The sequence below is a fragment of the Embiotoca jacksoni genome, unplaced genomic scaffold (genome assembly GCF_022577435.1).
Source record: "Embiotoca jacksoni isolate LCO1_2020_lvr unplaced genomic scaffold, fEmbJac1.0.p SCAF_2, whole genome shotgun sequence".
Lineage (NCBI taxonomy): Eukaryota > Metazoa > Chordata > Actinopteri > Embiotocidae > Embiotoca > Embiotoca jacksoni.
Window position 1 is genome coordinate 12,869,747 of NW_027185340.1, and position 17,600 is coordinate 12,887,346.

At 39.8% G+C, this 17,600-nt stretch overlaps 1 protein-coding gene across 3 annotated transcripts; it reads left to right on the top strand.

The window, feature by feature from the left end:
* Positions 1-801: 801 nt before the first annotated feature.
* LOC138201266 (myc box-dependent-interacting protein 1) lies at positions 802-17,058 on the top strand. 3 transcript variants are annotated; one of them, XM_069154614.1, is made up of 19 exons: positions 802-1,127; positions 2,004-2,084; positions 2,298-2,352; positions 2,473-2,567; positions 3,030-3,125; positions 3,425-3,535; positions 3,677-3,769; positions 4,273-4,358; positions 4,813-4,888; positions 5,323-5,378; positions 6,230-6,274; positions 7,662-7,731; positions 8,148-8,270; positions 10,388-10,408; positions 12,621-13,010; positions 13,550-13,621; positions 14,150-14,242; positions 14,348-14,449; positions 14,601-17,058. In XM_069154614.1, exons 1-19 carry the CDS (start codon positions 1,041-1,043, stop codon positions 14,700-14,702), a joined length of 1,854 nt encoding a protein of 617 aa, XP_069010715.1. In that variant the 5' UTR covers positions 802-1,040; the 3' UTR covers positions 14,703-17,058. The 3 variants fall into 3 exon arrangements, with proteins under 3 accessions (XP_069010715.1, XP_069010716.1, XP_069010717.1); XM_069154615.1 differs by lacking the exon at positions 6,230-6,274; XM_069154616.1 differs by lacking the exon at positions 12,621-13,010 and having other exon boundaries at positions 803-1,127.
* Positions 17,059-17,600: the final 542 nt, after the last annotated feature.

Genomic DNA, 17,600 nt, shown 5'->3' on the forward strand with positions numbered 1-17,600 from the left:
CAGGGTTTCAAAAGATGATTGTGATGTTTACTGTCAAACGATGTTGATTTGGGATTCACTTTTAGCCTAAAGGTTCGTACTCCCGCTGGGTAATCAGTAACTGCTGCTTGTCACCCTGCTGTGAATTGTTTTTGCGACTAATTAAAGAAAATCCACGTTGAGTAGCAATATTTGTACTTAAAATTCCAATTTAAGCGGAAATCTTTCTATACGCATGATAGTTTTGATCTGTATTCCCGACCAGACACTTCAGAAAAATAGCATCCTTAAATTGTCTCTTGTTGCACTGTTACTTCAGTGGATGTTTATTCTTTGAGTCACTTTCCTGCATGTTTAGCGGCTTTTTAGTGATACTCATAAATGCAGCTTCTCTGTTACTTCACGTGTTACGTAACGACATAATAGCGGACTCAGACGGATGAGTTTTGAAACGTTAACACCATGCATGCATGAAAGTAGCTGTTCCTTTACCAATGTTTTGCTCTTGGTTATGGAAGTTTAGAAGGACATTTATTTATTATAAATTTAAGACCATGATCATTTTAAGACCCGTTTATGACTATATGATCAAGCCAAATTTAAGGTAAAAAAATTAAGATCACTAAAATGCATTTTAAGGGTTGCAAGAGCAGGATTTGCTTCAAAACCACCACAGTTTGTTTATATTTTAGCTTCATCGGTTGATTCATTATTTATTGTACAGTTTCTCTGTGTGAACGTGCAGCAGCAGCAGCAGCAGCATCTGTACCTTTAAGATCATCTCTCGCAGCATCCTCCTCCTCTGTCAGGGACGCGCGCACACACACACACACACACACACACACACACACTGCAGCTCAACATTAGAGAATACAGCCTAGCTTTCTGCACACACATCCTTCAACAGATACATCATAGCGTCATATAATTACATTTATCATCGTTATTCTTCACTGGACATTGATGCATTTGCCTCAACAATCGCCGTAGCGGTCCAGCCGATCGTTATTTTTCTTTTATTTCCTTCCCTCCCGCATCCAAAGACTGATCTACGCTGCAAGATGGCTGAGCTGAATTTGGGGAAGGGGCTGACTGCAGGAAAAGTGGCCAGCAACGTTCAGAAAAAGCTAACCAGAGCCCAGGAAAAGGTAAGAGCGTCTCCCTTACACGTTAATGTATGAGGAATTGTATTTCAGGCCTACACGCCGCGGAGCAGCAGTGCCGCATCCACCGCTGAGGCGCAGTGTCGCATCACGACTCAATAACGAACAGGGAGGCTGTGAGTGTTTGTGGATGGGGATGTCCCCTTCAAATACACCCCGAATATTGTCATACAGCGAACACGTTTATACTGCAGTGAGATGATGAACGCCTACTCCTAACTGAGGCCATGACTGACGTCTCTAGTATTTTTAGGCCTGTTTCTACATATCTAAATAGCTAAATGAGCTTTTTTTTAATTTTTATTTTTTACCCAAATTGTAACAACAGCATCTTCTCAAACATTCTGCTATAGCACCATGATGGTATTAAACAACCATGTTGCAGTATGTAGTGGTAGATTGGAGGCCATTAAGCACCTGCACGTTGTGCGCTGACTACATGGGAGGGGGCGCTATTTTCCTATCAGAATGCATCACTGTGAAGGGACAGTAAGTACATCGTGGTCCCCTTTAAAGTAAATGTACGTTTATCTGTGTGAATGGGACAAAGAACATACTGTAGATTTGGCTTATTTCTGCCCTTATCGATGTACTAAATAGAAGACGATTTGCTTTATTTGGAATTCCTCATGCTTGAAAAGCATGCTCTGGCATACATTGATTTTACAACCAATTTATACAAAGAAATCTTATCTTACATGCAAACAGTTGAGTGTTCACATGTTCAGTTTATTTTAGAGAGAATTAAAAACGAACCTCTTGTTTTATGATGCTGAAAGTAAAAACTGGGTTGAATCAGTTGCTACCATTGCCCTTGGTCATCTCTCTAATGTCATCATTCATTATTTGTTTGACCTACAGGTTCTACAGAAGCTTGGCAAAGCAGACGAGACCAAAGATGTTGCTTTTGAGGAGGGAGTTATCAACTTCAACAAACAATATGTGAGTTCAGGACAACAACACGTGAGGCCTGCCAGAGTCATATTGCTAATTTACCCGGCAATCAATTATACTATTGACCAGTTGTTGCATAACAGTGCAGCCTAAAACAAAATATAGGTCTACTGTAACTTGACAGACTATTTAGTCTGAACCTGCAGCTTGTATCATGTTTTTTTTTTTTGATGAACCACATATTTTGTGTTTCGCCCTCAGACTGAAGGCAGCAAACTCCAGAGGGACCTAAGAGCATATCTGGAGGCAGTGAAAGGTGATATACAGACACACACAAGTCAATACAGACTCACACCCATTAATACACAAGTACACAATCATGGATGTAGAAATATTCACTTCAACTAATGCACAGCATGTGTGTGTGTGTCCTCAGCCATGCATGAGTCCTCCAATAACCTGCAGTCATGTCTAGCTGACATGTATGAGCCAGACTGGTACGGCAAGAACGAAGTGGATTCCATTGTGGAGGTCAGAAACTCTTCATGTATATAAAATATATACTGTATGTTGTCTGCATGTGTTAGACTGTCTTACTGCTGGTTGTCATATAGATGTTAATTGCATCATCGCACCTGTTAATCATGGTGTAAGTAAAGCTATGTGAGCTACGGTTAGAATTATGTAGACCTGAAATGTTATGTTTCAATGTAGGTTTAAAAAGTCATAAACTGGAATGTCTGATTAGAAATGTTGAAGATCTCTTGAAATTTCCTTGAACTTACTTACTTTTGGATTGATGGCTTGTGTTTCGCAACAAATAGGCTGCAACAAAACACAAAAGCAATTAGTTTAAAGGGTCTCATTTAGTCATACTTCAGGAATAAACTGTAATGGAGAAATATACTCATGAAGCATACTGCAAGCCTTTAGTCTTATTTGATCTCTAACCGTGTGTGACTGTGTGCTTCCGTATCTTAATCCGTGCTGCAGGACTGTGATGTGCTTTGGGAAGATTACCACCAAAAGTTGGTTGATCACGCTCTCATATCCATGGATACTTACCTGGGCCAGTTCCCTGATATCAAGGTAGGCTGCGAGGTCTGAAACTCAACAAAAAATGATTGGTATTACGTGTTAATGCAGTTTCTCCACATCATACTAAATATTGTGACCTTACTATCGTTTTAATTATCACGCACCGTCGATATATCAGCTGCATTGAACTATAAATAGTTAACGCTACAACAACAGATTCGTTCACTTTGTCACATCATAGCTTACGCAGCTTACAAGCTTATTTTGAAAGAATGAAAAATGAGTATATCAGCTCGGACGAAGAATGTTGATAACCCAGTACTTTTTTTTCCCTCTTTTCTTTTGTTCAGGCTCGTATAGCTAAGAGGGACAGGAAGTTGGTTGATTTCGACAGTGCCAGGCATACCTATGCTGCTACACACAAGAGCAAGAAAAAGGACGGGGGCATTAAAATTACCAAGGTAAAACATATACTTTAATAGAAAGAGTACACTGCTAATGGTGTTTTTAATCACACAACAATTATTTATTTTATTTTTAATTCAGGTGTATTTACATTCAGCAAATTTGCTTAACATATGCGTTTGTTTTCTCTCTTCCAGCCCTCCTCCCTGTTGGAAAGGGCCACTCCAGGTTGGGCTCAGGGTATCCTGTCTGCACACAACGTTGCCCAGAGCAGCCTCTCCAGGAGCCAGGTACACAGTGTTAATACTCTATGTCCTACAAGGCCTGTTGACTGTCAAACAATTATAAGGGATGTTCTGGTTGCCCAGCAGTCAAATATATATTGTATGTGATGTAACAATGAGGTCCTCAGTTTGAGCCCGTTTGACAAAGTTTTTTTTTTTTTTTTTTTGCATGCCATCACTCTTTTTCTCTGCCCTCTCTGTTTCCTGTCACCACACTATTGACAGTCTAATGAAGGCGAAATGAAAATGCCAACAACAAAGCAACTGTAGCTAAATCATGTTGAAGCACAATCGAAGGTGGCAGGAGATGATACACACACTCATCCAGCATGTCATTTATTAGCGGAACATCAAACACACACTCACAAACAAACTGTAATGCACTGTACGAACGCTGTGTGTGTGTGTGTGTGTGTGTGTGTGTGTGTGTGTGTGTGTGTGTGTGTGTGTGTGTGTGTGTGTGTGTGTGTGTGTGTGTGTGTGTGTGTGTGTGTGTGTGTGTATTTCAGGCTGAGGAGGAGCTGGAAAAAACCCAGAAGGTGTTTGAGGAGATTAATATCGACTTGCAAGAGGAGTTACCTTCCCTCTGGAACAGGTGTGTGATAATTGATTAACACAATGATTCCCAAGCTGTGGTACATGTACCATTGATGGGACGTGAGGCTTCAGCTGGTGGTCTTGCCGAGGGGCTTAACAATTGCTCTCCAACTGGCCCAAATCCAAACACCTGTCATTACGTTTTATTACAGACAACAGTTGATACTTACACATATCACATAGCAAGTATGTAGAAATAATTTGGTGATCATTTCAATGTTTTAGAAATAAAATGAGTCTGTCCGACATAATGCTAACGTTAGCTTGACTAAGTCAAAAACCTTTTGGTGTCTGCAGTGGGAAGTGGTACTTAAGAAGTTTTGTTCTGGTATTTAGTGGTGCCTGGTTTGAAAGGTTTGGAAACCTCTGGATTAATACACTTTCCTACAGGATACTGGTGTACGCCAAGCCAGCTGTCAGTACTGACTCTCTGTCCTCTCTGCCTTCTCTAGTCGCGTTGGGTTTTATGTCAGCACCTTCCAGAGTTTGGCTGGTTTTGAGGAGAAGTTTCACAAGGAAATGGGCCGGGTAAGAGTCCTCTACAGACCTGCAGCAGTGCTGGATTTAGATACAAGACCAGACAAAAGAAATTGACAGTATATCAGATAACTGAAAATGTTGACAGTGCCAGTGATTACATCAGCAGCTACTGCAACTGAATCTAAAAAGTCTACTATAATTCAATTTTCCCTGTAAAACAAAGTAAGATATTTTTTAACTGGATGCGGGCAGTTTATCTCCCTGTATTACTGTCTTAGCTCGAGAGTTGTAAATACATCTGTCTGAATTTGGACATAAGGATGCGAACAAGCAGCAGCAGACGCACTTGGCAGCACATGGACAGTAATACAGACCAGGAGGAAGCAAACAAAGTTTTATGATCATGTCGTAGGACATGAATTAAACATGTGGCAATGCTGTTTCTATCTGTTATCTCACACTCCCTCTTCTCATCTTTGTAGTTGGATCAAGATTTGTTTGACGTCTTGGAGACACTGGAGGGAGCAGACACAAGCAGGTTAGTGAGCAATGAGCCATCATTTCATTTCTCTTTTGGTGTAGAAACACTCTCTTCTGCTGAGTGTCTTTATTGTAGCTTGTGTAAGTCATGAATCACTTGAATGCTTTAGAAAAACAAACTCATTTTATATATTTTTTTACATCAAAGATTTTGATGTTGAATTCATTTATAGCATTATATATTTTCATCTTATCTATTTTAATACATCTCCTGTTTTCACTATTCTAAAAAACAACACCAGCTGTTTCTGTAAAACCCTGGGAATCATTTGAGCTCGCTGGGTCTCATCAGTTTATTTACACTGGTTGATCGCCTTAGCCAACAAAATAAATACTTGCTATGTTGTATGTCTACGACTCCTTCTGGACCAAAAATGATCTTTTCAGAAATGTTTGCAAATATTTGAGCGTGTGGAAGGGTCATATTCATCCTGTTTGCTGAATGCAGTGCGCCGGTCAGAAGTTAAAATAGCAGTAAATGAAGTGGTGAGGTGACTTTGAAATGAGCTCATTTTTTTCTTTGTTGGTGTGTTTACTGTTTGATAAATCACTATCATTTTGTTTTTTAAGGCCCACCGGTGGACTTCACAAAAGAGAATTGGTTTTGCTTATTCTTTTTATAAGGCCTATAGGAAATACCTTTTTTGTACACAACATTAACAGTTAAGGGTTTTTCTCTCTGACACCTTGAGTACTTGTGAGGGGTAAATGTTAGAGCGACAGGAAAGAGTTGTGTCATCCTAACCATCTGAAATAGAGTGTAAAACACTACATATCAGAAACTATTTCAGCTACAAACATTAACCCGGAGCCACTCCTGAAACCCTCCCTCCCCCCTCCCCCTTATAGAAAGACAGGTAACAGCGGCACCTCATCGTCAGGAGCAAACAAGAGGTAACTGTGGTAACCACGGTGACACTACAACTGTCTGTCTTTGCAACTGACCTGTCTGTCCAGCTGTTTTATGTCAGTCAGTCTGCAGACTTTGGAGATTTCACAGGAACACGTGCTTGGTTGTGCAAGTGATTTCAAAGATACACTGTCTGATCAGAGCTGTGCGCTCAGAGATGCAGAAATACGAGAGTGCGTCCTTAATGCTGCAGCAGGCAAGAATCTTGCGTAACAATACAGCAACAAGGGATCTCATCTCCTTAGAAAGAAGACTTGTTGCAGAGCATGAAGTGATTAATGAAGGTTTACAGCTACAGTATGCTACTTTTTACCTTGAGGCAGTAGGTGTATTCTTAGTACCTCAAGTTAATTTTATTTCAGACCAACATCACAAAAATTACAAATGTGCCTTAAAGGGCTTTACAATCTGTCTCGCATACAACGCCCTCCCCAGAGTCTCTCCAAAAACCTTTAACAGGGAAAAACTAAGGAAGAAACCCGAGGAATGGCAACAGAGAAGGGATCATGGTTCCAGGACAAACAGACATGCAATTGAGTAAAATTACATTATTGAAAATTAGAATGACAAATTGATAGATACATAAACAACTTTGTCCCTATAAGATCCACTAATATACACAAAATTAGTGTGCCTGAGTACTACCTTGTCCTAACTTTGTTCGGTAATTTAATTGAACTCACACATTCAAAAATATTGCAACATAGAAGAACATAATAAGATCTTTAAACTAACTGGCTTCAAGTTAAGGTAATAAACTAGAACCTACTTTAGGGCCATGATCATGTGAGGTGATTCTGTAATGGTGCATATTCCCAAACAGATATATTCATTTAAACAATGCTGACACAAAATAAGCCCAGAGATTTTTATGGAGTAGTTGTCCTCTTCTCCTGGTTGGAGTCTTGACTTTTCAAGACTTACTACCATTTGAAGCCACCAAAGTACAAAAATTGCCTGTTCCAGCAATAACTTGCAGGTATATGCCACACTCTCTTGAAATATCTGCAGGTTTGGGGGCAGCTTTTGTCATCTTTAGAACATCTTCTTTATGACAGTGAATGCCTCTATCACTGCTCGCTTGAGAGGATTTACTAAAGGCACAGACAAAGCTTGCTTGCATGGGAGGAGAGGAATGGAGGGAAGGGATGACCACTTTTCTTGCATGACACCTCTTGCAATAACAACTTCTGCTTGGACTTGTGTAGAGCATGCCTTGTAACTTCCCTCTAGCTGTGTTTTAGCTTTTAGATCCTCTCCAACCTCTGCTGCACCTTCCCCTCAAATTGTTTGATATCTTTATGTGGTTCTCTGTAATATGTATGTTTTCTCCTCTTGCCTTTCATTTCTCTCCCTCTGTCATTCACTTAGTGGTAAAGAGGCATCTAACCACACTCTCAGGCCAGGAGGACCACCCCCAATCCCCAAATCTCCATCCAAGGTAGGCAAACACTCTCCCACACAGACACCCAGTTTTCTCTTCCTTCAGAGTTGTAAGAGTTGTCCTACATAATTATGTTTTTAACACAGAGGATTGGCTGTGTGTAATTTAGGTGACAGCTCCAAGGTGCTCTTTTGCATTCAACTCGGTGTCACGGTTTACTGATCAATCACCCCTTTTACATACAGAACACTTTCTGTGACTACATAAAACATGAATTCATTAATTAATCTGACTTTTTTTTAAAAACATATATAACATGTACAAAAAAAAAAATAGAGACAGTTTGAAATACCTGAATGTATAATCAGTTAACAAATTCTGACAAAATTTTATTTCAGAATACAAATTCATAACAGGACTCATATTCATTTGGCTTGTGGAACAACTTTATCGTATTTTCTTCTGTATTCTAGCTAAGACCAGCAGTGCCTCCTCCACCCAAGGTGACCCCATCTAAGGACATGAAAGCAGAGAACATCATCAATCTGTTTGATGCTGCAGCTACTCCTGATATCAGCGTCACCTCCCCGACAGAGGTGAGTGAGCAGCTGCTGTCAAATGCTGTGGAACAGCCCTTTAACTTTCCCTTTTTCTGCAGTGGTCAGAACCTTTCAGTGTTCCTTCTTCTGGCCTGCCCCTCCACCTATTCTATTCTATTCTATTCTATTCTATTCTATTCTATTCTATTCTATTCTATTCTATTCTGTTCTGTTCTGTTCTGTTCTGTTCTGTTCTATTCTATTCTATTCTGTTCTGTTCTGTTCTATTCTATTCTATTCTGTTGTATTCTATTCTATTCTATTCTATTCTATTCTATTCTATTCTATTCTGTTCTGTTCTATTCTATTCTATTCTATTCTGTTCTGTTCTGTTCTGTTCTGTTGTATTCTATTCTATTCTATTCTATTCTATTCTATTCTATTCTATTCTATTCTATTCTATTCTATTCTGTCAAATTCTGTCCTACTCCCTGCTGCCACTGTTGTGCCCCGTTAGCCAATGAGCCCTCCTGTTCCTGTCGTTATCAGTTTGACAGTCCTGCAGTGAGCAGCTTGTTGGACATGGACCTGGACTCTTTCAGTGCAGCAACCAAAACCTCGGCGGCCACACAGGTGGATGATTCATGGCATGAACGTAAAGATCGTAGAGACGCTTTTCTGTAGGATATGCCAATCTTCACAAGAGATTTCATGTTTTATTCAGACAAGTTCATTTCATGATATTTAAGTGCAAGGTAGGTGGGGCAAATTATCAGGTACTAATAGCATACAACATTTATGGTTAGCAGTGCAGTTGTTTGACTTTAAATATGTTGAAATAAGCTTGATGAGTCTGAATATATAATGAAATAACTTGGTAAGCTTGACATGGTTTGAGGTGTTGCTTGCTCTGCTTCTTCCCGAATTTCAAGAGGTGGATGATGGCATGATAATCTGTAGAAACCTGCTTCTATAGCGACCACTTCTTCCTGCTTCAGCACTGTCCACAGGTCACTCATGGCATGAACGGCAGATTACAGCCCTGCTCTGTGCTTTTCTTCTTTCTCTTCAGGACCGGTCAAATCTTAACATACAGTTCAATCATATACACTTTGCTCATATTACTGGGAGGGTGTTTTTATTTATTTATTTTGAAGGTTTTTAAAAGTAACCTTTTTTTGTTTTGCATACTTACATATATTTGGCATATACACAACATTAACAAAGTTTTTGGGGGGGGTTTTACTGCATAATGCAGGGCTCCGTCTCAACATCTGCCTGGTGCCAAACAGCAGAGAGACAGAGTTAGTCAGAGAAGAACGTGGAACATGCAACATGCTAAAGACCTACTGTAGATATTTGTCTCAGAAGTAGGTGGAGAGCAAGCCAGAGCTCAAAGAGTGAACATTGCTATGGCCAAAAACATAGCAACAAATGAATGCAAATGGTTGGAGCAGAAATATTTAGCTTCCATAAAGTACATAAAGTGCAGTTAGTGCCCATTTTCACTATTAATGTTAATGGTAATATTGATGATAATACAATACAATCCTGTCTTTAGCAACGCCTTTTACAGGCTGCTACAATTCAGTTAAAATGAGAGAACTTGAAAAATCTGTTGGAATTTCTTAGTGACATGTTTTGCTTGTATTCAGTGTAGACTGACAGGAAATGTAGGGAGAGAGCTGCACATCACTTTTAACATAGCTGCCAACAATTTTCACTTTCCCTCATTGCAAGGATATTTAAAATTAAGGTAAATCATTAGCACTGCACCCTTGGTGTTAAGATGCTGTCCTCTGATTCAAGTGAAAAAAATGGTTCACTGCTGGTACGAATGATATTAATTTTAAGTAACGTTAGCTCTTCAGACAGATTGCGAGATTAAACAGTTAAATAATGTGGACATTAGCATTTGTGCCTTTCTCATACGCTACACTCAAACTGTGCAGGTGACCGTCATGTACAATAACCACTTAAGCGAATCCAACTCGTCAGACATACTTCACTTTGTGCGTCAGACTTCACCAGGTAGTGCTCTTGTTCTGGGAAGATCTATGGGGCTTGTAGGTTTAGAGCATGAGACCCGCACTGATTAAATGCAAAGGCCAAAATCACAAACTTTGGAAAGAACTCTGCTTTTCTCATTCTGTTGCTTCCTTGGTTTTCTACAGCCGGCAAACTGGGAATCATGGGTAAGCAAATCATCCTCATGGTATAAATGTCTTGAAAATATATGTAAATATCAACAATGATCACCATCTTTATCAACATATTGTTGTTTGTGTTCGTGGTGCCCATGAACTCATTATCATTGTTTGTAGTATGTAGCCATTTTAAACGCCCCACTGTCCCCATGCTTCTTCTATGATGGATTTTTTTTTTTTTTGGTTCATAAACAAGCTTGTTTGAATCTATTTCATTTGTGTGTCCCAAATCTGTTTGTGTGTTGTCTGTGTGTCTGCAGTGCTTGGTGTGATAACACTTAAACACTGAAGATATTGTCGTACAACACAAATGGAACTTGGGAGTGAGCCGGAGTCAATTCAGTTTTAAATTGACATTTAACCCTGTTACGCATATTGAATCAATATAAATGGTATCTCGTGTGCAATCCTATCTTAAAAGCAGTCTCTCTATGTCTCTCTACAGTATGCTGTATATGCAGCGTGTACAGCATATTGATGATGTACGGATCTGAAACTTATAAAGGATTATTCGTAAGACACTACTAACATCTACAAACGATGAATGTTTGTGTATAATAAATGTAATTGTAAATGTAAGTGAAAGTTCTCTGTGGCGTGAAATAATTTGTAACTGAATTGAGCTCCTTTCTTTCTGTTTCCCCTCATATCCCTGTATGTTCACATATCAAACAGACAGAACATGTAGCCTTTACATGTGTCCTCATGCTACATGTGACACACAGGGATCAGTCTTGTTCTGAAACTTGAGTGAAGTTGCTCATGTTTGCAGTGGATTTCTTCTTTTATAGAAATGAGAACAGTAAACTAACAAGAACTAGTGGGCAACTTCACAACGCCTTGCTTGTAGCTCGGCCTTCTGGCCATTTACTAACCTTTGCGTTCATCCCTGTCACTGTAAGAGGGATGTGTCTCAATAGTCATGGAGTATATCAGAGCTTGAGGCAAAGCAGCGATGACTCACAAAGGAATGACACTTCTCCTCTTACAAAGCTTCCTTCCTCTTTCTCCATCTGAACATAGCCGTGGGATTATAAACCATGCTTGCTAACTACACACAGAAGATCCAACATCTATCTTCTGATGGGAAAAAGATTTTGCGTTTCCGCCTTCTGCTGCCACCCTTCCTAATCTTCATCTGTCTTTTGATTTAATCTGAACCTTCCCTGCGAAGGTTAAGAATTCTACATCAATCTTCTTGGGTCTTATGATGATGATGATGATGGTGATGCTGATGACTTGCTGACATGGCATCTTTCATGACCCTGTTTTTGCTCATCAGTGCAAAACTGCTTCTTTTTTTTTACCCCTTTAAATATAGTAGATCATTTAATCAGAAAAATACTTGATATCACCTCCCCAAACATTCATCCACGTTCAAATCCCTGAAAAGACTATTCTCATTTTGCAAGTTTTAGCCCCTTTACTAATCAGTTATTTACATTACTGCACAATTTAAAATGACAAAGAGATGAAACATGTAAACAGATTCTCACAGCGACAATGCTAACATACAATTTTACACCACCTTAGGGTAGCTTGTTAGCCTGCTATCATTTGCTAATTAGCACTAAATACAAACTACTGCAGACTCTAATAGTAATGTCATTTTGCAGGTATCTGGTCACAAACCAAGCTTAAGTTTTGACCTGATCATAGTGCCAGAAAACTTACCAAAATTAGTACAAATCTTTTCCCCTGGAACACACATGGACATGAAAGCTGTAAACTAGAGAAAATTATATTTGAATGCCAACCAAAGTGGCCAACTGAACAACATTTCCATCGGGTCATGCCGCTTGTGTGGCTAAAAATATTCAATAGAATATGGTCAACATAAGATGCATTAATCACCATTAAGTTAAGGGCTAAAGATTTTAAAATCAAATGGTCTATTAATTTTCAAACATTCAGTTTTGAACCCCTTGTTTGGTATTTCCATAATGCACCGTTTCAGTGTTTCTTTAAAATCCCTCTCAATTTCCGAATGCCCTCTCCATCAAATATTTAACTGTATTCCTTTGCCCACTGTTGTGTTCATACACTTGGACACACAAGCCCTTAAGTACCTCTTCTTCCTGGCCTTTCTGTCCCTTAATACTCCCCCTTTCCATTTGGTTTATGAAACCCTTACACTGCCCATAAGGTATTCTATCTCTGATGACCTCTGACTCCTTAAAACCTAACCCTTGCCCTTCAGCCTGAGAACATTGGTGCCCAGGAAGAGGACACCGAGCAGCACTATGATCCCGTGGCTACTGCTACAGAGGCCTGGGTGGATGATGGCACGCAGCCTGTCCACTATGACCCCATAGCAGCTGCCACAGAGGGCTGGGGGGATGACGGAACCCTACCAGTTCGCTATGACTCTGTGGCGGCGACTCAGGAGGAATGGGGGGATGATGGGACCCAGCCGGCTCATAACGACCCTGTGGCTGAAGCCCAGGAGGGTTGGGGTGATGACAGTAGCCAGCCGGTCACAGAGGTGCCTGCCACAGACGATGAAACACCTGAGGATGAGGCTCCGGCTGATGCGGCTGAGAAGGAAGCCACCCCAGCTGCTGATGTGTTGGATAATAAAGAGGGTCAGGTAACCAAGGAGGCAGAAATGGAGTGATGCATCTGGACGAAAATGGTGGATGCATCGACTCTTGAGAAGGAGGTTTGAGCATGGGGTACTGGACAGCAACAGATAATGCCAAGATAAGTCGTGAATAAAGGTGGAAAGATGGAGAAGTCTTGTCATGGGTAGGTTTAGGATGCATCTGGACCAGAAGGATGGATGCATCAACTGTGATGAAGAGGGCAAGTTGAGGGAAAGCAAAGAATAGCAACATCTGCTTTTCAACACGCACAGTTAATCTCAGTCACTGCTAATCACAAGTCCACGCATTTAGTATGCTGTGCAGAACCTTTATCTCTAGCAACTGTGCAATAATATCAAATCTTGCTGTCTATTCAACATGCCTGTATTAACCAAGACTTTGCTGTTTAGGCTGTAAGCTTGTCTTTTTTTGTCTGTCTTTTCTGCCTGTTCTTCTTTCACTCTTTGCCCCTCTTTTTTTTTTTAATCATTCATTTGTTTCACTCTGTAACATCTTTGTTTGTCCTCTTTCTCTCTGCTCACAGGGTGAGTCAGCAGCAGCAGCAGCAGCAGCTGCTCCAGCAGAAGAAGAAAAAGCAGCAGCAGCAACAGAGGAGGTGAGTGCAAGAGGAACTTCTGTTATAATGCACTTGTTATTGCAACATTAAATTTCCCATTTTGTTTCCAAAAAACAGCGAAGCAAAGAAAAAAATTTATAAAGCTCTGAAGAGCCCTGTTTTTGTAAACAGTTATACGACCCCTCCACTTTGCATTGTTATGTGTTAGGTAACCATATAAGTTTATCTTTTAATGGTTCTGAAATTCTCTAAGAAAGCAAAATACTCTTACAGGCTTCATCTCATGAACCACAAAAAAATCCATCTGATCAGATAATTTTGTTTATAATTATATCATAATTAAGTAGCAATTACACCATTGGCTCGACTGACATTTGTTTTATGATCAAACCTTTTTGGAAAAGCTTTTTTTTTTTTTTTTTTTTTTTTTTTTTCAAATATGGACAGTCGGTCATCTGCTGTCGGATTTTCCCTTTTTGCTTCAAGAACATCAAACCTAATGGGCACAATTATGTGTCTTACAAGTGTTGCAGTGTAAACAACTTGTCAGTAATATTTCCTGTGTAGACACCTCCTGCAGCAGCAGCAGCAGCAGCAGCAGCAGAAACAACAGAAGCAGCATCCGAACCTGCAGAAATGCCCCCTGGCTTCCTGTTCAAGGTAAAACAGGCAACTGATTTAAGAAAAATCTCAATAGTCTGAGCATTTACACAAATATATCCTGCACATATGGAGATAATTCATGTTAGTATTTATGTGAAACAGGTCCAGGTGATGCACGATTATGCTGCCAACGACACAGATGAACTGGAGATGAAGGCCGGTGATTTGGTGCTAGTAATCACCTTTGACAACCCTGATGAACAGGTACACACACACACACACACACACACACACACACACACACACACACACACACACACACACACACACATATATACAAAGTCATATAGTGATGTGCTGTAGTGTCACAGACTCTGATATGATTATGTCATTTTTGACATGATTGTGTGTTTAGGATGACGGCTGGCTGATGGGAATGAAGCAGACTGACTGGCAGCAAAACAAAGAAAATGCCAACAAAGGAGTATTTCCCGAAAACTTCACCCAGAGGCTGTGAAAAAGGAGGACAGGTCATTCCAGCGCTCTCCTACATGTCTCTTCTCCTCTTTCCTATATCTTTTTTCCTCCCTCTTGCCCTGATACTGTATCTTTACTAGGACTTTGGCCATAGAAGCAGAACTGTCACAGCCCTGGGTGAAACCACGCATTTCTAAGGTCTGCTACACTGTGCTAAGAGTGGATCTTGGCATTTCTGTGGATTTCTGCCAACATTTACGAATTACAAATGTCGCCATTTCACAGGTCCCACTCTTTGCTGTCTCTCTGTGGTATTGTTGCTACTCCACACTTGAGGAATTGATTAGAGAGTTCTGGTCATGTAGGAGAGACACAGGGAGACAGGGATTGACCTCTGCGATGGTTACAACTGAAATTAAGGTTTTATTCTTGGTCATGTCTCATCATAAGAGAGAAAATGTCTTATGAGATGTGTTCAGCTGGTATTGAGAGCAGTGTAAAATTATTAAGACAGTGCCATGTAGCAGAGTATCCCGTACACACAAATAAGCCCTAAAATCTGTTTTTATAAAGGATGAAAGAGTGTAAACTACTAAAACCAGATTTACAAAAGGGTAAAAACACATATTGGTTTGTCTTCTCTGTAGTAAATAATATTCATCACACTCCTGACACAATGCCTTTTGGACACATCTAGCCCATCATCCATCCCTTCTTTAATCGTTTACTCGTGGAAATTGGGCCCTTGGTTGTTGTATTAGTTTAGATTCTATGGTGGTATAGGTAGTACGAACCTGTTGTTAAAATCCAAATACATGCATTCACAGTTTACTGGTCATCAGACAGCAGCGTAGCAATCCAGTACAAAATTCGGAGTCATATAGAGTAGAAAAACACAACCGTTAAAGTCATTTTTGACCATTTTTAATTCCTTAAAATTGTGTGGATCGATCTTTTTTTTTTCACAAGGGATTCCAAATATGCATTAGCAGGCCTGTTAAAGAGCAAGCCAACAAAACTACATCAACAAGAAGCTGCTACTGGTAGTATAAAAATTGTGTTTGTCAACGTGGTTACACCCTAATACTAATCAAATATATATAACTGAGCCAGCCTCATTCAGCCACACTTTTTAAAAAAAATCGTGCCGAAAACAGTTCCCTCCGTTTGCATAGAGACTACTTCACTCAAATGCTGATGATTACGAATATGCACCAGAGCAACTTCTTTTATTTTTGTATGCTGCCAAGCAATGATTACATATAGCCTAATGTAACTATGTCAACATAATTGCCAACTGAGGATGTTATGGAGTCTTTTGTACTTCTGTAAGGTTTACTGCTCTTGACGTAGCCGCTAGGTAGTTGAAACTATCTCACATTCAGTCATTCATTCAGTCGTTGACTAAAAAGAGATTCACGAGTCTCATGATATTACTAACGTGTAATAAGTGTGAGAGAAAACGTGTGTGTACGATTGTGTGTGTGTGTGTGTGTGTGTGTGTGTTTATGAGTTGTTTGAGAAACATAAATCTTTATCTATAGGCTATTGTTATTGGACGATATCACCACCACCAACACCTACCAGGGGATAAGGTCGTCCGTTTTACAGGAAGTTTTTTCTGACTGGACAAAAGGCAACTCAAACGTATTGGGTCTTTTCCCGCTGACTGGTTTGATGGTTCCAGGTGTTATTGTGCATTTGTTGTGTATAAGTGTAATTTTTGCCAAGCTGTGATGACAGACACATATTCTATAAAGACATTCATATCTGTATGTGAGTTAATGTGAGCATGCTGACTTCCCATGTGTTGTTGTGTGAACACCCTTAATTTAAGACGGTGATACTTGGGTCACTTTTGAGGCAGGAGAAACAAGCAATTCTTTATTTTTTATCGATTTTATTTTCTTAATCTTAGCAAGAGGGATGGTGGAGGGCAGGTACATCGTGTTGTGATTCCCCACCATTCTCTCTTAAATCAGTCCTGATTATAATTGCTGGTTGTCCATCAGCCTTGCCTCAAAATGTTGCTAGGTATCGTGGTCCAAACAGAGTTAATTACACGGAGACAGGACACATAGAGATAAATTGCAAGTCACCAGACTCAGGTGGACTAATGGTTTTCAGTATTTGAACCACTCGGGATGTGCATGATTTTTATTTTCAAGTGTATTTAAAAGGCCTCATGTGAGAACAACACCTGCAAATTTAGGTAAATCAATCCCACTCACATTTTCTTTTCTAATTGTGTGTATAATAATTGGTGAGTGTTTTACCTGGGTCTGGTTCTGTATCTGTCTTTATGGATCAGTCTCCTGCGATGAGCTATGGGATACGACAAAAAGGTTTTTCCTGTACCTAACTGACCAATAATAATAAAGATTACTTAGAATCTACTTTTCTTTGGTTCTTGTTTGTAATCTGCTTTGTGCACATGACTTGGAAACACTAAAAAGTGCAATTTCCTCTGAACAAACTGATAAAATGAATTTTAAGCATCTTTACTTACTCGTCTAGGTCCCAGATAGAAAACCTTGCAATGGAAACGACAGTAAAACTAAAGTATCCTGTGCTTAATTCTTTATGATGTCTTCTCTGTAAATATCCAGCAGGGTGTGCTGTGTTCAAGGACTAACTCTCCATCCTGGAAAAAAAAAAAAAAAGAAAAAAACTTTCAGCCATCAAGAGGATGAAAGAAGAGCGTTGCTGTGTGCTGCTGTCCGTGGTACTGAAACCAACCAGCAGCCCACCCTCTAACCACAGCTATTCATGCTGTACTCACTTCGTGCCGGTTGTTGTGGTGCTTCGCTTTCCACAGTGATCACCAGGTTATTTCTGTTTATATATCAACACATAATATAACATGTCGGAAACTTTTTTGTTTCTCAGCCCCACGGTAGAACTGCTGAAAAAGTTGAATGACATTTTGAGTAGAATA

Coding starts and splice junctions, on each gene's coding strand:
- LOC138201266 (XM_069154614.1), top strand. CDS start 1,041: ATGGCTGAGCTGAATTTGGGGAAGGGGCTGACTGCAGGAAAAGTGGCC. Junction 3,536..3,676: donor GGGGCATTAAAATTACCAAG/GTAAAACATATA, acceptor TCTCTCTTCCAG/CCCTCCTCCCTGTTGGAAAG. Junction 4,359..4,812: donor TTACCTTCCCTCTGGAACAG/GTGTGTGATAAT, acceptor TGCCTTCTCTAG/TCGCGTTGGGTTTTATGTCA.